This window comes from Cornus florida, unplaced genomic scaffold (assembly GCF_030987335.1).
Source record: "Cornus florida cultivar Cherokee Brave unplaced genomic scaffold, ASM3098733v1 CherokeeBrave_3.0.0_Hap2_Chr04, whole genome shotgun sequence".
Taxonomy (NCBI): Eukaryota; Viridiplantae; Streptophyta; class Magnoliopsida; order Cornales; family Cornaceae; genus Cornus; species Cornus florida.
The window spans coordinates 79,635,819-79,663,575 of NW_026775574.1; the positions used below are offsets into that span (position 1 = coordinate 79,635,819).

Sequence of the window (27,757 nt, forward strand, 5' to 3'; positions counted from 1 at the left end):
ATATAGCCTATTCAAGAATTTATACCAGACATAAAGGCTTAAAGGAGATAGGATGCACACGGAACAAATCTCATGGAAAGTGGGTTAAAAAAATAGAAATAAGGCGCACTTGAATTTCCCCAAAACGTAAGAGTGAAAGCAAACAATTAAGGCATAAATATAATAATTTAACCTACCTCACCAGTACTGAAAGCACCAAGCATGGGTGAAGACTTATAAGGTGATGAGTCGACACAGAGCGAGTAGTAAGATAGCAGAGAATTCTGCAATATAATCCATTCAGGACATAAAGGCCATTTGGTTAAAAAATTAGAAATAAGGCACTTGAATTTCCCAAAAACCTAATTAGGAGAATAATTTAAATTACCTCACGAGTACTGTTGTCTACATGATCGTGATCAACCTCTTTGACAATCCCATTACGGTGAGCTTCTTTAAGATTCAAGAGTCAAAAAAACAAAAAAAAAACAAAAAATTATTAACTGAAGAGACAAATTACTCATAAATCAAAATTGGAAAAAATTATAACTCACCGATAGTTCGTCATTTTGCAGTGTTTGGCAGTGATGGCGCTCTCTTGAATGGGTTGGAATTAGCACAAACAACTTGTGATTAGGGAATTTTTCTTAAAAATCGATACATTCCCTCTAAAAATGTGCTCTCCCTCACCCTCAAACTCTATGAAAAGGGGATAAGAATGAATTGGGGATTCTTTGAAAACCCTCTCTAAAAAAGTCTGCTTGAACGAATGGAATGTTAGGGTTAGGGGTTTGTTGATCGTTTTACAGAGAAGGGGGAAGACTGAGGGCTGCCTGCACGAATGGAATATGAAAGAGGCGCTTTAGGGCTTCAATTAGGTCATTATAGAAAAGGGCATTTTAGGCAACACATAAAATAGGAAGAAGGGCATTTTAGATAACACACATTATAAATCGTATTTTTTCATGTGCCACCTCAGCTTTTGGGTCAAACACATTTTAGAGAAATATTTGACTTTGACTCAGCCTCTTAGTAAATATGGAGCCCTAACCTCATTTATATGTAATAATCCCAAAGAACAATACCATCAGTTATCCATAAAAATAAAATAAAAACAAAACATTAGCTAAAGGACCCATCGAGGTCTATGGTTGGTTAGATGTTGAAAGCCAGTGGGTACCTCTCCCAACAACTCACAGTTCCAAATAATCAGCTTTTCAAGATGAGGCAATGATCCCTTCTCCATTCTCAACCACCTCAATCTTTCTAAACGTTGAAGCTCTAATGTCTTAAGCTTCTGAAACCCTGTCGCTTTGGTACACAGTTCCTCCCCTTGGTAAGCATCAACAAGTCCAATTTCTATCAGATTGGGCAAATCTTGAAGGGATTGCAATGGATCATCCCTTAACTTGCTATACCGAAGCCACAATTTCACCAGGTTATGAAAAGAAGTTATCCAATGCGGAAAATTTTCTAAACCTCCCCACAAATAGAGCCGTTGAAGAGATCGAGGAGGAGAAGACAAGTGTTGAATATCAACAATCCCATTCCTCCATTCTACAGAAGCTACGTTCAATGATTGAAGGTTACTCAGCTTTTCAAGAGAGAAGCACAAAGCCTTCCCATCCTCCCTTCTCAAGTCCCTAATCCCCAATCTCATCAGCTGGGTCAGTCTCCCTAGCTCTCCCATTACAATTCCACCATTCTCATGGTTCACTTGAATATAACAAAGTTTTTGTAAGGAAGACAATCCTCCTATTCCCACCATCGCTTTAAAGCCATTGTCAATATGGTGGACGGGGTTGTACACCAAGAGATGACGAAGACGCTGGAGCTTTAAGATCTGAACAGGCAACTCAATTACATGGGTGCGTTTGAGATCCAAAGTTTCAAGGTTTTCAAGCTTACCTATGGATTTCGGAAGCGTTTCAACCTCTGTACTCCTCAAGCTTAAATACCTGAGATGAAATAGTTTGCCAACTTCATTTGGAAGTATCTTCAAAGAAGCACCCCTCAGGTCCAAAACCTTTAACAACCTAACCCCACCATTGAATAATATAGGCATCAACTTGGATATAGGTTCTTCCACCGAAAACATGAGCAAGGAACGGAGTTGAGGAAAACGATTTGTATGCTGCAAGTTCCCCAAGCTATACTTAATTAATAGGCGGCGAACTTTTTCCGGACATGTTGTGCTTCCTTTGCTTACTATGGCAGCAATGTTTTGTTCTCTCAACTTTGAAGTAATTACTTCACGGAAAAGGTCATGGATTCGAAAATCTCTAAGCCTTCCAATACTATCTATCTCTGCCACTTGGATCAAACTTCTATTAATAAGCTCATTGAGATAGACTTCAGCAACTTCTTCCATTGTCTATCCCACTCTCACTTCCACAAATCCTTCTGCGATCCATAGTCGAATCACTCTCATGCGCTGAATCTCGTAATCCTCAGGAAATAAACCCAAATACAAGAAACATAATTTTAGATAGCAAGGCAAATCATAGTAACTAAGAGAGAGTATATTTTTCATACTCTCAAGTTTGTCGTGGCCTTCTGACTGAGCACCAAGGCTATGATGAAACAATTCCCAATCACGCACTCTACTTTTGTCTTTCGTAGCCAAAACACCACTAACTGCCACAACTGCAAGTGGCAAGCCCTCACACTTTTCTAAGATACTTCGTGAGAGTTCCTCTAAATGTTGAGGGCAGTGGTTGCCTTGGAATGTCTTCCTACAGAACAGAGTCCAAGACTCTTCTGGAGACAATGGTTTCATTGTATAGATGTGATCAGGAGATTCTACACAAGACGTAGAAGCTACACCAACAATACGGGTCGTGAGCAGTATTCGGCTGCCACTATTGTTGTCAGGGAATGCATATTTAAAAGCATCCCATGCTTGTATTTGCCATACGTCATCTAAAACAAGCACGTACCTTCTCTGTTGAAGGAAATCTTTGATTTCCGCTTTCAAGTTGTTCTCGTCCATGGTTTCCAATCTTTGAGGGGCCTGTTGCTTGGCTTCATCGAAGAGTTTCCGAATTACATCTTGGAGAAGTTCTCTGAGATTAAATGATTGAGAAACAGTGATCCAAGTATGGCATTGGAAATGATTCTTCACCTCCTTATCATCATAGACTTTCTTTACTAGGGTGGTTTTCCCCAAACCCCCCATCCCCACCACAGAAACAACTTTGAGTTTGGGAGTGTCCTCCACAAGCCACCCAATCAGCAGCTTCCTGCGCCCATCCATGCCCACAAGCTCAGCTTCTTCCAGTAGGAGTGCATCACCTCCACTATCATACCATGCGTTGTTGACAGTGGTGGAGGTCGAGCCTTGCTCTGAGACCGTGCTGTAGTTTTTGATGACCCTCGGCAATTTGATTCACTCTACACTTGATTCTGTGTATCCGAGAAGCAATTCGACAGCGTGCTTTCAAGTTCTTAATGGAGCAAGAAATCTTACGAAGAAAACCATAGAATCCATCCCCGTGATAACGTGAGAAGCGGAGCATGAATTCGTCAAGCACATCTTCGGTGTCATGGGCAACATCACGAACTTGGTCAACCCACGCTTGGAGCCGTGGGTGAATATCTTGTTTTTCATCAGCTACTCTGAGGAAAGCCCTCATGCGCACCAATTCATCTCTGATGGACTCAGCTTCTTCCCTTATTCCTCCCAAGAGGCTTGACTCTTGTTGAAGGAAGATGTCCAAGTGATTGAGCAGAAAAGCTACTACTGCACTCTCAGCCATTCTCTCTGATCTTCTTTATTTCTCCCAATCTTAGTATGAATTTCAGTAAGTAAAAGCCAGAAGGAATTTCAGATAATTTCCTAGCAAACTATGATAAAAGACAATTTTGTTAAACAAAAAGCAAGAGGTATACTAAATGCCAATGAATTTAGCAATAACTTTTCAACGAAGGCAAAATAATATTTGAATTTTAGTTATCATACCCTCTATTGTTTAATGAAATTGGTAGGTAAACTTAGTTGTCCTCATTATTTAAACACTCTTGTTAGGTTGCCGGCAGAATAAGTTATTCGAATATGAAAGCAATCGTTGAATTTTGGTGTTTTTGTGGTGTTCTTGAAGGTTTCATATTTGGCAATGTTATAATTATGAAATTATTTTCTAATCAACCAATTAATTTGAAAAGAAAGTTATATATATAATTATCGGTAAAGTAAAAATGGAATAGAGATTTATATTCAAACAATATTTCTTGTCATGTCATGAAAACCTTTTCTTTCTTTTCTATGACCTATAACTACAGTATTATTTTCAGTAAATATTTCATCATCAGTGGCATTGGTACCATGGAATAAAAATAAAAGATACGTAGAGAGAGGAATGGTAAAACAGTGAGAGTTTTAATAAATGGAACGAAATATTAAGGGTAAATTAGACCGCCTTTGAGATTTGAATAAATTGCATATGAGAAATTCTTTCTTTTTCTTTTTAATATGAAAATTTTTTTGGTTGATTTTCTCATAGATCTCTCTTTCTCTACCTTTTGTGCAATTCATAGTTCTCTCTTTCTCTCCTCTTCGCGCAATTCATTCAGCCTTGATGAAAATCAATTAGCCCGTTGCCTTGTTAAAAAAAAAGAATTAAAGGAATCTTACTAAATATGCATAAACTAAATCTTAATGAAACAATATTAAATGAATAAATAAGAATGTCTAGAGAAAAATTAAACGGGAAATTCCTCAATTTTAAAGTCACTAATAGGTGAATCCAAAACTTTAATTATTGTAACCGCATTAAATGTGAAATACATTATTTAGGCACCATGTTTTACTGCAATATATTGCATGAAAAATAAAAAATAAAAAATAAAAATCGATTAATACAAATGCTTATTGTTACATTTTATTTATTTTCTTTTTTAACAGCACAACTTAACACCGCATATTTAATTTTTTTCTTAATTTGAAAATATAATTGAGAAAAAGGAAAATGTGAAATACCAATAAAGACCCAAACGATACTAGGTAGTGGTCTATGGCCCAAATTTGGTTTATTTGTTAGAACCACAAGCTGAATATAATAACTATAGAGAATGTGGGAGGAAGGAGTCGTAAGAATGAGGTGGTCATTGACACCGCGGGATTACAATATATATATACATTTTGTCTTGTTTGGCTGGCAGAATATGTTATACAGGTAAAGATAATATTTATAAAATTATGTATCAAAGGAGCGTGACACATGGAAAATTTATTCTGACAGCTTATTTCATGAATTTAACAATTACTTTGCAACGAAAGCAAAAGAATATTTGAACACGGTGAATTTTAGTTAGTTTTCATAACCTTCTATTGTTTAATGAAATTGGTAGGTTTACTTTGTATTACTTGTAACCTACCATTATTTTTTAAACACCACTCCTTGTTAGATTATATATGATTTCATATATATATATATATATATATATTTGTTTAATGTGGCCGGCAGAATATGTAATTCATAATAGGAGTTGATCTGATCAAACACAGTTGAAATCATTGACTTTTGGTGGTTTTGTGGGGCTTATGGAAGGTGGCGGCATCCTTTGATATTGAACAATATTTTATAAAATTATGTTCAATTAAAGTAATCCGAGAAGAAAATTATATAGACGGAAAATTCTAAATGTTGGGACTGTAGAACAAATATTTTATAAAATTATGATGAAGATAATCAATATTGAAGCTGCATTGGGTCACTCTTTAAATTTGCCTCACAAATCCGTAACTAGGCACTAATAAGAAGCAATAAGAAACAACATTGCCTCAAATATTCATATTCGGAGTAACTCTCGATCTCTACACCCTCACTCTCCCTCCGTGCCAAATTCATCCAATTAACACACGCGATGACCCTCTCTGCAATAAAATCAATCATTTCATAACACTCCAAGTGAACTATGATACATGACTATGATTTTCATAATGATCATGTATGTATGTAGCTGCAGACTACTATCATAGTGTTAAACAAGCTTCAATTGTTCTCATTATTTGGCAAAACAAAAAAGAACAGACAAACTACAAAGGAAAAGGAAAAGGAAAAGAAGCATCAGTACCAAACAGAGTATCTCTCGGCCAACTTCTTGCAAAGGCAATGTGAAGGAAGTTTTGGGACTTGATTTAGAATAAAGTGTAAGTTACACGGCGCGGAAACTGTTGATTGATTTTTTTGTGATTAACTTTCCAAATGACCTAGATCAGATTAATAGGTCAACTTGTCTAAGTTTTGTGATTAATTAATTTACCTAAGCAATATAATCAATTTAATATCCATAATTACAAAAAATAAATATTAAAAAGTAAAGCAAGTAGAGTTTGAGAGATGATACCAGGATTTTTAGTGAGGAAACCCCAATTGGCAAAATAGACCAATTGTTGTGGAAAAAACCTTGTGGACTGTGCAATCTAGAGCAAAACGATCCACTATGTTGAAAACAAAGTACACTGAACTTTGACTCAGGCTCACATCCTATCGTTGTACCAAAAACCAATTGCTGACAATCCTCTGGCCTTACGACGTCCCGTCTAATATCACTTGACCTCTGACTTATTCTTTATCTCTGTAGAAGGATTGCTGATAGATCAAACAACACTTCTCAACATTCGATCATTTCAAAGTGTGATCACTTCACCCATTTTCTTCAAAATCTAAATTTGATGTACAAGAAATAGAAATGCTTTTTCTGAATCTTTGAATCTTCAATTCAGATGAGAAAGAGAACAATACAACTAAATCACTCGTGTATATATGTATGTGCTCTCAAAAATAAAAATAAAAAAGATCAGAATGACTTTCTGAACAATATCTCTCAAAAAAGCTTTCTCAAAATAATGAATTTTCGTTTCTTAAAGTCATACCTCAATGTTGAATGAGAGAGGCATTATATAAAAGTTTGGAAGACGTAATAATACTAGGAAGAAGGAGTCCTAGGTCTTAACAAGTAGGCCGCTAAGCATCCATAACTGAATGGTTAAAGTGCCCAACTCATAATTGGCGAATTCGTAGGTTCAATTCCTACTGGATGAGCACCAATGGGACCCTCCAATAAGTCTATTGGAATTTCAACCCCTATTGCGTATTGGTACCTTCTATTGTTTAATGAAATTGGTAAGTAAACTTAGTTGTTCTTGTTAGGTTGCCGATAGAATAAGTTATTTGAATACGAAAACAATCATTGAATTTTGGTGTTTTTGTGGTGTTCTTGAAGGTTTCATATTTAGCAATGTTATAATTATGAAATTATATTCTAATCAACCAATTAATTTGAAAAGAAAGTCATATATATAATTATCGGTAATGTAAAAATGGAATAGAGATTTAGATTAAAACAATATTTCTTGTCATGTCATGAAAACCTTTTCTTTCTTTAATTCCATGACCTATAACTATATATTATTTTCAGTAAATATTTCATCATCAGTGGTATTGGTACTATGGAATATAAGATACGTAGAGAGAGGAATGGTAAAACAGTGAGAATTTTAATAAATGGAACGAAATATTAAGGGTAAATTAGACCTCTTTCGAGATTTGGATAAATTGCATATGAGAAAAAAAATTTCTTTTCTTTTTCTTTTTAATATGAAATTTTTTTTTGGTTGATTTTCTCATAGATCTCTCTTTCTCTTCCCTTCGCGCAATTCATTCAGCCTTGTTGAAAATCAATTAGCCCGTTGCCTTGTTAAAAAAAAGAATTAAAAGAATCTTACTAAATATGCATAAACTAAATCTTAATGAAACAATGTTAAATGAATAAATAAGAATATCTAGAAGAAATAGATATGCTCTTTCGGAATCTTTGAATATTCAATTAAGCTCCAATTCAGATGAGATAGAGAACAACACAACTAAATTACTTGTATATATATGTGTGTGCTCTCAAAAATAAAATCAGAAAAATCAGATTGATTTTTTGAACAATATCTCTCAAAAAAGCTTTCTCAAAATAATGAATTTTCGTTTCGTAAAGTCATACCTCAATGTTGAATGAAGAAGGCATTATATAGAAGTTTGGAATACCTAAGAATACTTGTAAAATAAGTGAAATTCATCCATAGGATTTTAGAAGGAAGTCTGGACCAAAAAGGAATCAAAACAGATTAGGAAACTAAAGTTATCTAAGCTGATAAGAAGCCTTGAACAGGTATTGGATTTGGCTATCGGTTCAGGATCGACAGAGAAGAATCCGACATGATTCTTGAATCGGTAGAGGGATAGGCTACCAGTTCCCAATGTAGGTACCGGTTCCCAATGGATAGAAGTGAAACCTTCAATTTGGCTACCAGTTCGAAATAGGCAAAATGTAAACTTCCTAAAAACTTTAAAATTCCAAAACTTCTTAAGTGTTCTTACACACTCACATACCTTTCTAAAGCATTGTTCTCATCATCCCGGAATGTATTAAGAATCACTACAATGCTTTGTTCTCTCGACTTTGAAGTAATAATGTCACGGAAAAGGTCATGGACGCGGCACCTTCTAACCCTTCCATCTGTATGTAACTCTACCACTTGGACCAAGCTTCTATTAACAAGCTCATTAAGGTAGCCTTTGGCAACTTCTTCTACTGTCATTCCTTCTCTCGCTTCCACAAATTCTTCTACGGTCCAAAGCCAAATCAGTATCATTCTCTTAATCTGATAATCTTACAGAAATATACTCAACTACAAGAAACACATTTTTAGATAATAAGGTAAATTATTATAACTCAAGAGAGAATTTCTTTCATACTCTCAAGTTGTTCATTTCCTTCTAATTGAGTGCCAAGGCTGCGTTGGACCAATTCCCATTCATGTACTCCACTTTTTTCTTTCGTGGCCAAAACACCGCTAATTGCCACAACTGCAAGTGGCAATCCCTCACACCTTTTTAATAGACTTCGTGAGAGTTCCTCTAAATGTGGAGGGCAGCTGCTGTCTTGGAATGTTTTCGTACAGAACAGAGTCCAAGACTCCTCTGGAGATAGTGGTTCCATAGTGTAGATGTTACTGTGGTAATCTACAATTCTACGGAAGAGGTAGAAGCTACTTTACTAATGCGCGTTGTGAGTAGTATTCGACTGCCACAATTATTGTCAAGCAATGCGTATTTTAAAGCATCCCATGCATTTATACTCCACACATCATCAAGAACAAACATGTACCTTCTCCGTTGCAGGAAATCCTTGAATTGTGCTTTCAGATTATTGTTGTCCATGGATTCCAATCTTTAAGGAGCCAGTTTCTTGACTTCATCAAAGAGTTGTTGAATCAAGTCTTTGAGAAGCTCTTTAAGATCAAAGGATTGTGAAACAGTGATCCAAGCATGGCTTTGAAAATGATTCTTCACCCAGATATTATCGTAGACTTTCTTTACTAGGGTAGTTTTTCCCATCCCCCATTCCCAGCACAGAAACAACTTTGAGTCTCGATGTGTCGCCCAAAAGCCACTCAATCAGCTACTTTTTAGGCCCATCAATGCCCACAACCTCTGCTTCTTCCAGTAGCAGTGCATCACCGTGACGATCACACCATGTGTTATTGACAATATTGGAGCTTGAGCTTTGCTCTGAGACGTTAAATTTGTAACGGTATTTGTGATGTCCCTCAGCAATTATATTCACTCTAGACCTTACTCTTTGTATCTCAAAAGCAATTTGATGGCGAGCTTTCAAGTTTTTAATAGAGTGAGAAAGCTTATGAAGGGCACCATAGAATCCGTCCCCATGATGACGAGCAAGGCGGAACACGAATTCGTCCAGTTCATCTTTAGTGTCGTAGGTAACTTCACGCACTTGCTTAACCCATACTTGGAGTTCAAGGTCACTCTCTTCCATTGCATCAGCTACTCTCAAGAACGCCTTCGTGCGTTCCAATTCATCTCTGACGCACTCAGCTTCTTCCTTTATTCTTCCCAAGAGTTTTGACTCTTCTCGAAGGAAGATTGTCAGGTGGTCGAGCTGAAAAGTTAGTGCAATCTCAGCCATTTTCTCTTATCTTCTTAATTTCTCCCAGAGAAGAATAGATAGAAAATAGATTTCAATTGCCAGACTTTCCAGATGGAATTTCAGATTTTGGTACAACCGGATTGGGATGTGGTGGTAATTATTTAGGTTGATTCCAGCTCAAAGCCATAAAATGGGCATTGCGCCAAAAAATCTTGATATTTTTTTTTTTTTTTCTTCTTGCATTTATCGATTTTACAATGACATTCATTATTCATTAGTTAAACTCTAGATATCTTGTCAATACAATAACTTACCCAACAATTTTACATCACTTATGTAACAACTAACTTATATTGCTTAGGTAACAACATTATATTGTTTGCGTAACCAATGTATTGTTTTGTGTAAGTATAAGATCCAAACATTTATAATTATCTTTTATAATTCTCTCAAAACTATTTTCTATTTTTTGAGTTCTTGAATTTTCTTTATTTATTTTTATTTTTTTAGTACAACACAATTAAGTCTATTCCTCTAGTGCATCATCAACTTTTGGGCCTTTTAGTGTCCTAATTTATTTTAAATACCAACACAATTAAATCTAGTTCTTTTTTTAAGAGCAATTTCAAGGTCAAAATGACAATTAGTAAGAAATTTGGCGGTTAGCTGGGTAGAAAGTTGTACCGGATAAGTTATTATGAGCAGCTTCAAGTTACATAATATATAGTAAGTTAGTAACTGCAATATAGATATATATACACACACACATATACAAAATTGAGTTTTTAAGTCTATTTATTGGATTTTAATTTGGGGTCAGATTGACAGAGCCATTAGTTGGGGGATCACAATCCTTCCTCAGGGAACCTAATGAATCATACGAGCTAACATAATCTAGAGTTTATAAAGCTTGAATGGTTGAAAATAATGTTGCATTTGGTAACCCCCATGTTTTTGTGACAAAGATGGTTGAAAATAATGTTGCATTTTGAAGCACTAATTCTTTTTGTAATTGAAATTAAAGAAAATTTAATTTAAATCTTGAATAAAATTTCTCTGATTTCAATTTTGAAACGCTTTACGCTTATCCAATGCTCCCTAACATAGCTTAATTAAATATTTTACCCTAATGTGACAAAAGCTGGATTGGTACAAAATTATGCATGATGGTATAACCATTGCTTGGACAATCTTGATATACATTTCATTATTTTGTGTCAATTCATCTTGATAGACATTAAATACTTATGAAATATTTCTTTTTGGACAGTACTTGTCTAATTTTTTTTTTTTTGACAGATAATACTCATCTACTCACCTGCATTTTGACCACTGAATTTTTTTGAAAGAGTACAAATGCACTACGAAGGGAGTAATTTGTTCGCGAAGCAATTGTTTTTTAGGTTAGCGACTAGTTTGCAAGATGGTGGGAGTGAGTTTGAGGTCTGGAGCAACTCGACTTGGTTGTGTTTGAGTTTAGCAATGTGGTTTCAGCGTAAGTCTGTCAGGTTTGCTTCAATCCAGTAGACTACTTTAATATGGATTATTAATTTTGTGGTTTTTTCTCATTGAGATTTCATACATATAAATCTGGTATGTTTTGGAGCATTGTTACATGTCTCGAAAATTCATGGTATGTATCTCGAATTTGAAAGATGGATAATGTAACGACCCAGCTCCTCATGGATTCGGATCATTAAACGAGTCCTAACCCGACCCAAAAACATCCAAGGGTGAAACGGTAATTTCACGTTAAATTAAAATGTTGAGTTCCAAAAAGGGCAAGATGGTAATTTATCATATTTCAATAAAGTAAGACCCAAAGGACATCATAGTCATTTACGTGCATCACACAATAATTAAAATGAGGTTCGGGGTAAAATAGTCCTTTTAGGGCAAAAATATAATTATGGCATTTAATTAGGTCATAAAAATAATTAATTTCAACTTCAAATGATGCCAAAGTGTAATTTTAAGAACTTAAATTGGTAATTACATGAAAAGGTAGAACCGGTCGACGTATACTCCAGTCGACTGGTTTGGGATATAAACAGTGGGAAAACCCACTGCCAAGATACCGGTCGACTGGTTTGGGATACCAGTCGACTGGTTCTGAACATAAGTTACAATGGATACCGGTCAACTGGATTGGGATACCGGTCGATTGGTTTGGGACATATGCTATAATGACCATTCTGCCAAGATACCGGTCGACATTTGGGAGGCCACATGTCGACCGGTTCTGGGAAAATTGCACTCCCACTTCCCACTGTCCAGTGATAACTCACTTACACCAACACTTGGTAATTAACCACCCCGCCACTACATTCACGTACAAAATAAGATATGCTTCAACATCAAATTGTAATAACAACCACCATGTTGGTAACGTAATTTATAACACGTTACTTAGAATACACAAAACTGATTTTGAGTGAGTAATACTTAATTACATTTTCTCAAAGATCATTCACAAACTTAATTACATTCCCAAAACTATAATTACACATGAAATAGCTAAATACAAGATAGCAAAATCATCTTCTAACAACTTTCAATTTTGAGGTGGATTAGCATCCGCCGGTTCTTTTCCAAGACCTGAAAAAAAAATATAATATATAGTAGGGTGCGCTATATGCTCAGTAGGTGACATTTAAGACATGCGTCTTGTGTCCCCATGAATCCAATCAAAGTATAGGCCAATGGGAAATAGGGAGCATGCAACATAGGGAATTAATACATAATTCCAACCAAATTAGAATACAAAGATCATTATGCTGTGGAATGCGAATGCACGCTAATGCCACTCCCCATTTTCATTCTCAAAACCATCACTTTCCAAATGTTAAAACAACCCGCCCTTTGGTAACCCCGCCGCGACACGAGAGGAGGATTGGCTAGTGTCCCTGACCCTTGGTAACCCCGCGGTGTCATTATGGGGCCCAGCTAGCTCAACCACGCTAGGGCGACTTCCTAATCCCCCCTAGGCTATATTAACCTTTGGCCCATTGGTAACCCCGTAGCGACCGGGTTTGCATAAAACCATTTCCAAAACATTCATATCCCAAGAATCCCCTTTTCATTTCAAAACCAATTCCTCCCACTTCATGCAACCCAATGATGCATTTGTATATATATATGCTTCATGGTTCCAAGATTAAGACATTTAAAGAACAACAACAATCACTCAAGCATATATCATGTTCAACATTTCATAATGGATTATCATCAAATTAAACACAACAAGGTAGCATCTAGACATGCTTTTCACATAATACAAGTCACATTCAATATCATGAAATTTTCTAGACATCACTAATATAATCATAGATACAATTAACTCCTAAATTAAACACATTATCACACAGGGAAGGTATAATTCACAAAAGAGCAAGAAAACATGAATTAAGATGCCCCTACCTCAAGTTTGTATCAAAACCCAACAATGGGTCCCTAGATTCGAACTCCAAAGAGGGCACTAAAACTGAAATTGCTTGTATGGATGCGTAGAGCTCGTCGTGCTCGTCGTTTTGGCTCAAACAGCACCCAATTCCGACAAGTAATGAAGATGAAATCAAGGATCAAAGTTTGTCTCAATAAGAAAAGAAAAATGGAAGAGAAATTGAGAGAAAAGAGGGATGTACGGGGAGAGAGAAAGTGTGAAGCAAAATAGTGGTCTCTAGACCACTTTTGAAATAGTGGTGGGCCCCAAAATTTCTTTTTATTTACTCTTTTTCTTTAATCTTCCATTTTTTACACCACACAACTCATATAGTGCACCACTACAGAAAAATACTACTTAACCCACATAAATTAAAATGCACAATGCAAATGGACCCAACCACAATCCCGAACACAATATGCGAAAAGACATAAATACCCTTGTCTCTACGAATTATTGAAAAAATGAAAATGCTGAAAAATCAGAAACATCACAGATATGTCTTTAATTTTAATAGATATTACACTTTTTCTTTCTTATTGAAATATTAACGTATTTAAGAGTTAAATTAAGGAAGCAGATAAGTTCAAAGATGAGTAATGTATATACGCATTTGTATGAATTATTCGTTGAAGGACAATTGTGATACCCCTCGGATCCAAGACACTGGTTGATTAGGCCCAGACCCAAACCCGAGGGATATCAGACAATTAATATGTTAACGAACACAGAATACAAATTTGAATTAAAGAAATAAAAATTAAAAGTTGAAAGAATACTAGACAATAAAATCCTCAAATCTTAATAACAAGAAACCAACTCTCCAACACTCCAAGAGTACAACTAGGGAATCCATCCAGTGGACCCCTTATTAAAATCTCAAACTGAAACTGAAACAACTGAAATAAGTCTAATGCTAAACATAGCAAGTAGTCCTACGTAATCGGAGGAATGAGTATCTGTATCTGCTCTGCACATCCAAGCTCTAATCCTGGAACTGATGAACACCTAAAAAATAAAGAGTGGGTCAGGCCCACATGCAAGTCCTGTCCAACTACGATCCAAACAGTAATCCGATACGCAGATACATCTTCGATAGCTCAACAATATCTAGAGTAGTCCATATATGTATATATAGTACACACTATAGGACGTTCGCTAGTCCAATAGGTCTGTCTCAGCCTAAATAGAAGGCAACATGGGAAAACGCACCCAAATGTGAGCATGAGTACCTAAACCTACCAGGAAACAACACATATTTCCAGTTATCCATCCTAGGCAATATACGCGCCCTAACCATGGTTCTGAGACTCATGCTCATACCATGGTACCATATAATAAATATATAAATTCCGTACTCCTAATACAAAATATTATCCATCTGTTTTGTGGTCTGATATATGTATAACAAATCTATTCTGAAACCAAGGTAGGTCATTCAATTCTCAATTGATATAACTCAAATATGAGATGTACTTAACCTTTATGGTTAGTCCATAACTCAATCCAAGTTAGGTAGAACATAGTGTTTGAACTAGTCCATACCTAATATGTCACCGTCCCATATCGGTGCATACAATCATTCATATAGCATAGTTAATAAAACGACACTATATATCCAACAACCATCCTTCAAAACATGCATCAATATAAATTAACACATGTATATCAATACTAGGCAGTCATTATAGAGCCTAAAAATCCAATTCCAATAATGTAAATAGCTAAAACAAGTATAAGCGTTCACATCCTCCAAAATATCCATAAACTGATGCAGTTGAATAACAAAGTGAAAATTAATATCCAACACAAGCATGGTTAAATTCAAGTAATCCATGTTACTTATAATCCTATCTAAATATGATTAATTAAAATTAAATCATATATAAATAATCCTCCAAGTTCCAAATTGTAAGCTGATTAACATTCAAAGTTCAACATGTAGGATCTTCTCCTAACTGTACACTGTCCATACCTTAATCCATTTATGAATCATTGTTTACCTATATTCTTACAGGTCTAAAACAATCATATACATCATTTAAAACAATTTAAATGAAGTGCTAACACTCTGTATAGTCCAAACAGTGCACAAAAAACCAAACTGGGCGTTTAAAACCAAAAATCCCAACTGAGCAAGCTAAGTTACAACTGAGCAGGCTAAGTTAGGAACTTAGTCGGCTGAGTTGCTAACTCAGTCGGCTGAGTTGATAACTCAATCGGTTCAGTTTCCAACTGAGTCGGCTGGGGTCTTCTTCTTCGTCCGTTCAGCCTCTGTAAATCCTAAAACTTCATTGTTAAGGCCCCTAAGCTTTAACCTAAGCCCCATACGTCCATACTAAATTATTTTAAGTGTTTTAGTAGGCAAAGATTCAATTTAAACAACAGTTCATGCATAAAGATCACAGAAATAAAGAAATTTTGAAGAAGCATATAAAATCATGAAACTCTCTATTTTAATCCAATTAAGCATGCATGACTATTTCGTTTTATCATTAGTTAAACCCCTGGAGTCTAGCTAGGCATACACAGAACACAGATTAAAGGGAAAGAGTAGAACAGAGACTTGCTTTAGATTTCAGTCCAGAAATCTTAAACCTCCGTCTCTAAGTTTTCCGTCATAATCGTAGGCTGCCGTTCAACACCTCCGGTGCTCTTGGTTCAACCCAGAAGCACTCCACTCCTTCCTCCTTAAACCTCTCGATCTGTAAACCTCTCAAGGTTCACTCTCTGTTTCTCCCAAATTCTCTCTCTGTTGTTCACTGTGTTTCCTCTCTATCTCTTAGGTACGTGAGAAGAGTTTTGTGTATATTCCCAAAACCCTAAACCCAACGTGAGATTTATATTTATAGGCTTAACACTACAACCCTAATCCTTGTATAATTAGAGCCAGAGCCCCTAATACCAATCTTAGTCGGCCCATGAACAACCTAAGTTATAACCTACATCGGCTACACATACGTGACTTCTAAAAAATATAATAAAAGAAAAATCTAATCATATACATAAAGCATTTAACTTAACCCAATTAAAAATAATTCAACTAAAAACAATAATAATAAAAGAAAACAATTAATTACAATAAAAACACAATTAAATACATAAATCAACAATTAATTCAAATAAAAAGACAAACAAGCATATAATCAATAAAATCCAGTAATACAAGCAATTAAACAATTAATTTATTAAAAATGCACATAAATAAGTAAATTAAATTCCAGAACTATCCTTTTAAAATTAGGAGTATTACAACAAGTGAGAACGAACATTAAATTAAGTTTCTCTCTTTAATTTTCTTTTCTCTACTCTTATGCGCACACACACATATATATACACACTCTTATGCATACACACACACATATATATACACACTCTTATACACTCTCGACATTATAATTATAATAAACATGAAGATTATTGATCAATTTATCAAATTATTCACACATGTAGATTGTTGAGGAAATTAGGATTCTTATTCAAAAGAAAGAGGACTCAAAATATAGTTTTAAAAAACTTTAAGTGGATTATGTATTTATTTAATTACTCACACATAAAAATTGATTGAGAAATTTAGGTTTTTATTGAAGAAAATGAGTTAACCCCTTAAAACATTTATCAAAGTGTTATGTTAGGGTTCAAATTTTATCATAAATTATTTTTTCTCTCAAACCTACCATGTATTCACTTGACAAAATCGATTCAAAATACACAAAGTTAAGTTGTCATATCATTCGTTAAAAAGTTGTCATATCATCAATCATGGGTTTAAATGACTTAATTTCGAGTTTAAAAACAGTTGTAATCTCATAAATTGGCAAAAATTGTAGAATTTGTCTCAAACTTTTCATAATATCTTAAGGGTCTTGTGAACTCCACCCGAATTGGATTGTTTGAATTTTGAATTAATTTTCAGTAGTTTTTAAACTTGACTATTCAATCGCTCCATGTACTCCAATGTTCGAACGTGTTTTTTTTTTTTTCGTTTTACTCCAACGTTGCTTGTTCGGTAACAAAGTGCCTCCTTGAAGGGCTCCTCGAAACACTACCTTACCTTAAATAGCAAACATCAAAGACAAAAACTGCAACCTTCTATTAAATTGTTCAACATTTTATTTATCCAGATTACACAATTGGACAACCTTATTAGTATTGTTGGAGTCCAAGTTCTTGAATTTGACTTTTTTTATACATTGTCTCTATAAAATGAAATGCATTACATAAAAATTAACAATGAATAAATATAAACTCAGAACAGTAGGTGATGATCTCAACAACAACTTTGCATTTTCCAAAAACACAATAAATGAAATGTTGTTGCTTGTACTACTCTCCTCCAAACATAATAAATTGTATAATGTAACACAATATACAACAACTTAATCATAAAAATAAAATAAAAACATTAGATAGTGATGATCTCAACAAGAAGTTTGCAAGGACTCTTCTCCATTTCTCTCTCTATATAATTTCCTTCCCAACTGCCTTCCAGGAATACTCCGAATCAGTTATCCTATAAAAATAAAATAACATAATATATTAAAAAAAGAAAAAAGAAAAACAAAGAAAAAACAAATCAGTTATCCTATAAAAATAAAATAAAAGCAAATATTAGGTGACCTGATCAATACTAATGATCTCAACTTTGCAAGGACTCTTCTCCATCTCTCTCTCTACAGAATCTCCTTCCCAACGACTATCCAGGAAAGTTCAAGATATATGAATGTTGAGGATGTGTGCTATTTTCCAATAATCCCCACCCTGTTTGTCTCGATCCAGTGTCATTTTCAATTTATCTGATAAATATTTGTTGAATGCCAGTGGGTGTGGGTACCTCTTCCACCAACTTACAGTTCCTAATAATCAGCTTTTCAAGATGAGGCAATGATCCCTTCTCCATTCTCACCCTCCTCAATCCTTCTAAGTGGTAAAGCTTTAATATCTTAAGCTTCTGAAACCCTGTCGCTTCGATAAACAATTCCTCCCCTTGGTAAGCCTCAAAAAGTAAAATTTCTATCAGAAATAGAGAAGTTGCTATACGCAATTTCTTGAAGGGATTGCAATGGATCATCCCTTAACTTGCTGTACGCAAGCCGCAATCTCACCAGGTTATGAAGAGAAGTTATCCAATGCGGCAAATTTTCTAAACGTCCCCACAAATAGAGCCGTTGAAGAGACCCAGGAGGAGAGGACAAGTGTTAAAAAATCAACAATCTGCTCCTCTTTTACAGAAAAAACGTTCAATGATTGAAGGTTACTCAGCTTTTCAAAAGAGGAGCACAAATCCTTCCCATCCTCCCTTCTCAACTCCCTAATCCCCAATCTCCTCAGCTGGGTCAGTCTCCCTAGCTCTCCCATTACAATTCTACCATTCTCACGGTTGGCTTCAATATAACACAGTTTTTGTAAGGAAGACAAACCTTCTATTCCCACTATTGCTTTAAAGTCACGGTACACCAAGAGATGACGAAGACGCTGGAGCTTTAAGGTCTGAACAGGCAACTCAGTTACATAGATGTTTTTGAGATCCAAAGTTTCAAGGTTTTCAAGTTTACCTATGGATTTCGGAAGTGTTATAACCCTTGTTTTCCTCAAGCTTAAATACCTGAGATGAAATAGTTTGCCAACTTCATCTAGAAGTATCTCCAAAGAAGCACCCCTCAGATCCAAAACCTTTAACAACGTAACCCCACCAATGAATAATATAGGATTCAACGACTTGGATATAGGTTTTTCCACCCAAACATGAGTAATGAACGGAGTTGAGGAAAACGATTTGTATGCTGCAAGTTCCCCAAGGTATATTGATTGGACCAAGCTTCTATTAATAAGCTCGTTGAGATAGCCTTCAGCAACTTCTTCCATTGTCATTCCCGAAATATCTTTCACAAATCCTGTTGATGCCAAAAATCTACACGTTCCGGAGTCTGTGACAATTCCTGCAAGACAAGAGAAGTGATGACCGGCGTGGTGCCGGCCGGGTGTACTCCGACGGTCAAGTTAGTACTCGACGATTAAATATCCGATAAGGATTCAATATGAAATTTATGGCGTACCTTTTTAGGTTGACTGATCCTTTCTTTTATAGAAGCATTAATGGTAGTAGTTTTTCAAGCGAGATTCTCCCTGATCCAAGATGATATCGTTCCCTTCTTACAGGAATGGTAACTCTGGTTACATGTGGTATTATTATTCCATGGAGATTTTGGGTAAGATAAATCCCTTACCCTTATCTTATTTCTCTTTTGACTTTGAGCTGCCTATTATTTTTATCCTTATCAGTTGCCCCCCATTCTCGTGCTTGCTTGTCAAGTATCGAGAATGTCAAAAGTGTTTTTTTGAGTGATGTCTCTTTGGCATAAATCAATCTCTTTTTTAAGTTAACCCTTGTTAGGCGACCTTTTTTGGTTGATCTCTTAAGATTTGTCTGAACTTCATGAGTTGAGGGAGTAGGCTTTCTTTAAGCTGAATGAGCTTACCTTTTAAAAAAAAGAAGTATATTTACTAGCTTTACTCAGCTCATCCTTTAAAAAGGAAAATATATTTTACGAGTTTCACTCAGCTCGCCCTTTAAAAAGGGAAGTATATTTTACAAGTTGATTTCAACCCCTTTTAATACGGAGGACAACAATTACGAGCTTTATTCAGCTCGGGCCCTTATAGTACGGGGCACTTTTATATCAATCCCTTATAATACGGGGATGGTAATTACGAGTTTCATTCAACTCGCCCTTTAAAAAGGAAAATATATTTTACGAGCTTCACTCAGCTCGCCCTTTAAAAAGGGAAGTATATTTTACAAGTTGATTTCGACCCCTTTTAATACGGAGAACAACAATTACGAGCTTCATTCAATTCAAGCCCTTATAGTACGGGGCGCTTTTATATGAATCCCTTATAATACGGGGAATGGCAATTACGAGCTTCATGAACTTATCCTTTTAATATGGGAGGTTCATCCTTGTGAGTAACTGATTTTCCAGAGTTTCGTGAACTCGTATCTTTAATAAGAGAGGTTAACTTTCTGCCCCCATTCCCAAGCTTGCCTCTCGCGTACAAGGAACACTAATGTTCTCTTTCTATTTGCAAAGTTAGCAAAGCAAAAATAAAAGAACAGATGTCCAGTTTGAACGGATAATATATATACATATTTATATATATCAGAATAGGTACAATTAAGACAAAAACTTATCATTGAGCATCATAGGACCAAAATCATCAATGGAGCTAATGATTGTTCTCTAGAATAAGAAACTTTTTTTTTTTTTTTAAACCCTGCGAACAGTACCCGCAGGTACTATTAATGTGAATAGTACTTACAAAATAATTTTTTTCCTACACCCTGTGAACAGTACCCGCGGGTACTATTCATGTGAATAGTACTCACAAAATAATTTTTTTTTTCTACACCCTGTGAACAGTACCCACACTTTTTTTTTTTTTTTTTTTTTTTGTGAACAATACCTCAAAGCGTAGTATTTTATCGGAGGGTCCCCAGGTGAACTACATCATTATGTAGATGAACAATATTTTGCAGACAATTGGAAACACATAAAAAATTGTTTCTCTTTAAATCATGTGAGGAAGTGTACACATATATTTTGATATACGCGTAATGCATGAAACTTACCCGGTTAACAGCGATGATGAAACAACTGTTAGCGGTCGGGTGGGACTTTCTAGCAATTTTACCGGATTGAGCAATTGTACCCTTACTTTTGGCCATGCAATCCATGAACTGTTCTCTTTCTTTTAGAGAAAGCCAGATTGTAAAGGGACTGAATTGCTTTTAAGTTTTGTCGTAGATTTCCCTTATACGAACCATAATTTGTTGGGACTAATATACGTTCACACAGACAGCGCCAACTGTTGATGCCAAAAATCTACACGTTCCGGAGTCTGTGACAATTCCTGCAAGACAAGAGAAGTGATGACCGGCGTGGTGCCGGCCGGGTGCACTCCGACGGTCAAGTTAGTACTCGACGATTAAATATCCGATAAGGATTCAATATGAAATTTATGGCGTACCTTTTTAGGTTGACTGATCCTTTCTTTTATAGAAGCATTAATGGTAGTAGTTTTTCAAGCGAGATTCTCCCTGATCCAAGATGATATCGTTCCCTTCTTACAGGAATGGTAACTCTGGTTACATGTAGTATTATTATTCCATGGAGATTTTGGGTAAGATAAATCCCTTACCCTTATCTTATTTCTCTTTTGACTTTGAGCTGCCTATTATTTTTATCCTTATCAAATCCTTTTGCGATCCAAAGTCGAATCAGTCTCATACGCTCAATCACGTAATCCTCAGGGAATAAACCCAAGTACAAGAAACATATTTTTAGATAGTAAGGCAAATCATAATAACTGAGAGAGAGTATCTTTTTCACTCTCAAGTTTGCCGTGGCCTTCTAACTGAGCGCCGAGGCTACGGTGAAACAATTCCCATTCATGGGATGTATTTCTGTCTTTCGTAGCCAAAACACCACTAATTGCCACAATTGCAAATGGCAAGCCCTCACACTTTTCAAAGATACTTTGTGAGAGTTTCTCTAAATATTGAGGGCAGTGGTTGCCTCGGAATGTCTTCCTACAGAACAGAGTCAAAGACTCTTCCTAGGACAATGGTTCCATAGTATAGATGTGATTAGTAGAAGCTACATCAACAATGCGGGTCGTAAGCAGTATTCGGCTGCCACTATCGTTGTCAGGGAATGCATATTTAAAAGCATTCCATGTATCTATTTGCCATACATTATCTAAAACAAGCACGTACCTTCTCTATCGAAGGAAATCTTTGATTTCCGCTTTCAAGTTATTGATGCCCATGGTTTCCAATCTTTGAGGGGCAGGTTGCTTGGCTTCATCGAAGAGTCTTCGCATTACATCTTTGAGAAGCTCTCTGAGATCAAATGATTGAGAAACAGTGATCCAAGCATGACATTGGAAACGATTCTTCACCTCCATATCATCATAGACTTTCTTTACTAGGTTGGTTTTTCCCATACCCCCCATCCCTACCACCGAAACAACTTTGAGTCTTGGACTGTCCTCCAGAAGCCACCCAATCAGCTGTTTCTTGGGCCCATCCATGCCAACAAGCTCAGCCTCTTCCACTAGAAGTGCATCACCTCGACGATCATACCTTGGGTTGTTGTCAACGGTGGAGCTTGATCCATGCTCAGAGATGCTGAGTCTTTGTCGGTAGCTTTGATGTATATTGTTGACTCTGGATTTTATTTTGCCTATCTCAGATGCAATTTGATGGCGAGCTATCAATTTCTTAATCAAAGAGCAAATATTACAAAGAAAACCATAGAATCCATCCCCATGATAGTGTGCGATGTGGAGCATGAATTCATCAAGAACATCTTCCATGTCATGGGCAACATCACGTACTTGTTTAACCCATACTTGGAGCTCTGAGTTATTGAATTCATTTGCATCAGCTTCTTTGAGGAAATCCTTCATGTGCTCCAATTCATATCTGAGGGACTCAGCTTCTTCCCTTATTCCTCCCAAGAGGCTTGACTCTTGTTGAATGAAGTTGGTCAAGTGATTGAGTAGAAATTCTACTGCAATCTCAGCCATTCTCTTTGATCTTCTTGATTTCTATCAAGAGAACAAAAGATCGATTGAGAAGGAATTTCAGATAATTTCCCAATTGTGTGGGAAAACTATGTTTGGAATGAGAAGTGGAAAGGGCACCGACTCTGAAAGACAGCTATGACAAAAGACAGCTTTGTGAAATAAAAAGCAAGAGGATGAACAATAGTAGATCGATTACAAGAGTCCCCAATCTTAGTATGAATTTTAGTAAGTAAAATTTCAGAAAATTTGTCAATTGTGTGGAAAAACTTTGTTTGGAATAAAAAGCGGAAAGGGCACCGAGTGTGAAAGACAGTGGGGAGCCAAACAATGATAAAAGACAGCTTTGTGAAAGAAAAAGCGAGGATGTGTTTGAACTAAGAGAGATAGTATAGAGATGCAATATAAAGATCCTATATATAGGAAAAGGTCGCCGCCGCCGGGGTGACATGTATTTAATTAAATGATGAAGTGTAGTAGTGGTAATTACAAAATGAGCCCTTCTATAACTCAATTAACATAAATTTTGGACAATCTTGACAAGACATTGTTTGGACAATTGTTTTAGAGTAGTGGGACTAATTTCATGGTTTTAATTTCTTGATAAGCATTAAATTTGTCTAAATAGGTGGTTGTGAGAAAATATTCCTCTACCTCCTAAAATGATTGACTAGAGTTCGAGTTCTCCAAAGAGAATAATAATGATGTAAATATTGTTTGTTTTTTTTCAATAAAAAAATTATACAAGCAGATTGAAGTAGCACGTGAACCACAAAAAACAAACAGTGGGCCACTATAGCTTAACATTGCTTAGGACTAAGAGATTGGAATTGCTGAGTACTCGGCGAGTGTCGGCAGAACACCCATAGAACAACTGTTTTTCATCTTGAGCACCCTACTGAATTACCAAACATGCACAACACTATCAAGGCGACATGATGATAGGTTTGAAATCAAACCTCTAATCAAATGCTAAGGCCAATCACATAATTAATGGGTCAGTGACTTAGCGGTATCAGCCTCTTATCTCCAGAGACAAGTATGTGCCATTATCAAAAAAAAAAAAAAAATTCAGTGTTTTGAATTATATCATCAACTTGTGCCAGTGGAAATAAATGGATGGGGACCAACTTGTGTAGGTGGAAATAAATGGATGGGACGAACTTGTGTAGGTGGAAATAAGCGGATTGGGACCACCTTGTGTAGGTGGATATATATATATATATATATATATATATATATATTGTGATTTTTAAAAACTAATTTGAAATTTCTTTGAATTTTTAATTTCACCTCGTTGATAAATAAAAGTCCTAAATGTTTTAATAATAAAATTACTAAGAACATGAATTTTGTGAAAGAACAAAAAAAGAAAAAAAAAAAAAAAATTGGTATTCATATACAATTAAGAATTTTGCTGAAAAGCTATTGCACTCTCAGCCATTCTCTCTTATCTTCTTAATTTCTCCCAATAGAGAGACAATAGAATTCAACAGCCAAACTCTCCAATCTGAGTATGAAAGTTAATAAAAAGAGGAGAAAAATCAGCTTAAAGCAAGAGTATGAATCTGTCATATATTTATATGAAATTGAAGAGAAAAATCGAATACTACACAATTTAAGTCTAGTCCCATTAGTGCCTTTTATTTGCTCGTATTTATTTATTTATTTATTTCAAGTTGAAGATGAGAATTAGTAAGAATTTTGCCAGTTAGTTAGATAGAAAGTTGAAGATGACAATTAGCAGCCTCCCCTCTGACACTGACTTTTCTTTCCTCTTTTTTTTTTAATTATTTTTTTATCATGAATTTTCTTTCCCCTTGACAACTAGTGTATTCAATTGTTTTTGTAACGACTCGAATAAATACCAAAATAATAATAAAAATCTATAAAAATTTCGGCATGACTTCCGTATAAAATGTTCCTCAACAACATGTAGAAATACAAAAATAAATGCAATGGCCTCACTGGGCCTTAAATCTAACTTATCATGTCCCAACGCACAATTCAAATATTATACTACATTCCCAAAATGGTTACATACATATAAAAGTCCCGTTCCTCCATCTCATCCAAACATGGAACCCACTTAAGTTATATCAAATTACAGTCCATAAAATGTAGCTAGAATTAAAAGTCCATAACTTACAACATTATACTAATTAAACTAAAGTGTCACAAGGTAGTTAATATTACATTTACAAAATATTAGAGTCTAATACAAAATATAACAAAATAGAATGGGTCTTCAAGCTCTTCTAAACCTGTGGTGGACCGTCGTCCGCCACCTCTTTTACATATCCTGAAAAAAATATTAAAAATAAGGGGGTGAGCATAAGCTCAGTAGGAAGTGTCTAAGATACACTTCTTATGTTCCCGTGAATCCATGCAATGAATAGATAAAAAGTGAACAGGATCATGTTATCGGGAAACGCACATTCTCAACCACAATAATAAGTATATAACAAATATCAACCAATCACAAATTTACCACGATGTCATGAAGTGCAATGTTATGCAAATGTCACTCCCCATTTCCGAAACAATTCCGTTTCAACAACCAAACCATTAGTATAGTCCGACCCAAGGCACCTCCATGGCGTCACGAAAGGAAGGTTGGTTAACTATATACGACCACAAGGCACCTCCAAGGCGTCGCATCCAGCCTAGTTAACTCAACTACATTCCCTTCTAGACTACACCAACATCACGGACCACTAGGCGCCTCCTAGGTGTCCGGTTTTCGCAACACTTTTAGAAAATATTTTCCCCAAAACAATTTTATTTGTTCTAACAATTATTTTTCCCCCTTTATCTTTCCCAATGGATGCATGAATGCTTCATGCTTCAAATCATTAATTTAACTATATGTTTTCACACATTTCCATTTACATCATCATCACAATTTAATGAAAATTTATAAACATTCCTTTCCTTTATTTATTTATTTATTTATAACCATAGCATCCATTTTTCTTCAAGACAATAAATAAATAAATAATCATGGAACATATAACACATCAAATGGAACATACAACACATCAAATGGAACATACAACATATCAAACACTAAGCATGCTCATTTACCGTAATGAAAATAGACATGTATATGAACTCAAATAACACAAGGAGCACAATTATCATTGTAATTACAAAGAACTACAACAACAAGAAGCTAAGTAATTAAAATTTAGCATGCTTAGAATCAAATTTAAAGGGAAAAATTCACCAAAGGCCAAGAAATTGTAGATTAGAACACCCCTACCTCAAATTGATGAAAACCCCCAATTTGAGCCCAAGAACCCTAGAATTTTGAACTCCCTATAGTGCACCAAATGATGATTGGCTCCTATCAAATTAACGGCCTCAAAGAGCTCAACAACTTTGCTTCACAATGTTCTACCAAATTCCCAAAGGAAAAAGCAAGATCAAGGTTTGAAGTTGCAAAAAGAAAAAAAAAATGGAAACTGCCGAGAGCAGTCTGGTTACAGCAAGAGAGAGAGAGAAAAGTCGACTCGTGTAATGGCCTTATGGCCTTTTGTGTGTTTATAACATGGGTGGGGCCCACTTGCCTTATTTCTTTTAACATTAAGTATATATATATATATACATATATATCACAGCATTACATTCTCCCCAACTTTAAAAGATTTCGTCCCCGAAATCAGGCCATACCTGAGGGAGAAAACAACTCTGGATACTTGGAGTGAATCTCCTGTTCGAGCTCCCAAGTAGCCTCCTCAACTCCATGATGCTTCCAAAGAACCTTTACCAACGATATCGTCTTTTTCCTCAACACCTTCTGTTGTGTGTCAAGAATCTGAACTGGTCCCTCCTCGTAGGAAACATCTTCATTAATGTCCACATCAACCCAACTCAAAATGTAAGATGGATCCGGCTCATACTTTCGTAACATCGATACATGGAAAACATTGTGGACCCTGTCCATCTGCGGTGGCAATGCTAATCAGTAGGCAACCTCTCCTACACGGTCCAAGATCTCAAAAGGTCTAATGAATCGTGGCGACAACTTGCCACTCTTCCCGAACCTCATCAACCCCTTCTTTGGCGAAACCCGAAGAAAAACGTGGTCTCCCACCTCAAAGGATAGCGGTCGTCTCCGCCTATCTGCATAACTCTTCTGTCGGCTTTGAGCTGTAAACAATCTCTGTCTGATTAGCTTAATCTTCTCGGTAGTCTCGAGTACAATGTCGGGTCCTAAGGTGGCTGTCTCACCCACCTCAGTCCAACAGACAGGAGACCTACAAGATCTACCATACAACGCCTCAAATGGAACCATCTGAATACTCGCCTGATAACTGTTGTTGTAGGCAAACTCAATAAGTGGAAGGTGATCCTCCCAACTACTACCCAAGTCAAGTACACAGGCTCGAAGCATATCCTCCAAGATCTGGATGGTACGCTCCGACTGGCCGTCCGTCTGTGGATGAAATGCAGTACTAAGGTGCAACGCTGAGCCAAACGCTACTTGAAGTCCTTCCCAAAACTTCGAGGTGAACTTAGCATCCCTATCCGACACAATAGCCACTGGAACTCCATGCAATCTCACAATCTCTTTCACATAAAGTACACCGGGTGTCTCTACGTCATCTGTTGCCTTAATAGGCAAGAAGTGAACCGTCTTGGTTAATCTATCAATAATGACCCATACGGCTTCATTTCCCCTCCGTGACCTAGGAAGACCTATCACAAAATCCATTGCAATCTCCTCCCATTTCCACTGCGCTACCGGCAACGGCTGCAATAAACCAGCTGGTCTCTGGTGCTCGGCCTTCACCTGCT

The 27,757-nt window shown here is 36.0% G+C and overlaps 3 protein-coding genes and 1 pseudogene across 3 annotated transcripts; all 4 read right to left on the bottom strand.

Moving 5' to 3' along the window:
- Positions 1-1,105: 1,105 nt before the first annotated feature.
- On the bottom strand, positions 1,106-2,350 carry LOC132305183 (disease resistance protein RPM1-like). The gene has a single exon (XM_059802860.1). The coding sequence runs from the start codon at positions 2,348-2,350 to the stop codon at positions 1,106-1,108; it is 1,245 nt and encodes a 414-aa protein (XP_059658843.1).
- Positions 2,351-2,353: 3 nt separating this feature from the next.
- Positions 2,354-3,235, bottom strand: LOC132305184 (disease resistance protein RPM1-like). Its single transcript, XM_059802861.1, has one exon. The coding sequence runs from the start codon at positions 3,233-3,235 to the stop codon at positions 2,354-2,356; it is 882 nt and encodes a 293-aa protein (XP_059658844.1).
- Positions 3,236-3,779: 544 nt separating this feature from the next.
- Positions 3,780-9,371, bottom strand: LOC132305185 (disease resistance protein RPM1-like; annotated as a pseudogene).
- Positions 9,372-17,474: 8,103 nt separating this feature from the next.
- LOC132302278 (disease resistance protein RPM1-like) lies at positions 17,475-19,330 on the bottom strand. Its single transcript, XM_059799124.1, has 2 exons — positions 17,987-19,330; positions 17,475-17,879 (listed from the first exon to the last, which is right to left on the bottom strand). Exon 1 carries the CDS (start codon positions 19,235-19,237, stop codon positions 18,476-18,478), a length of 762 nt encoding a protein of 253 aa, XP_059655107.1. The 5' UTR covers positions 19,238-19,330; the 3' UTR covers positions 17,475-17,879; positions 17,987-18,475.
- Positions 19,331-27,757: the final 8,427 nt, after the last annotated feature.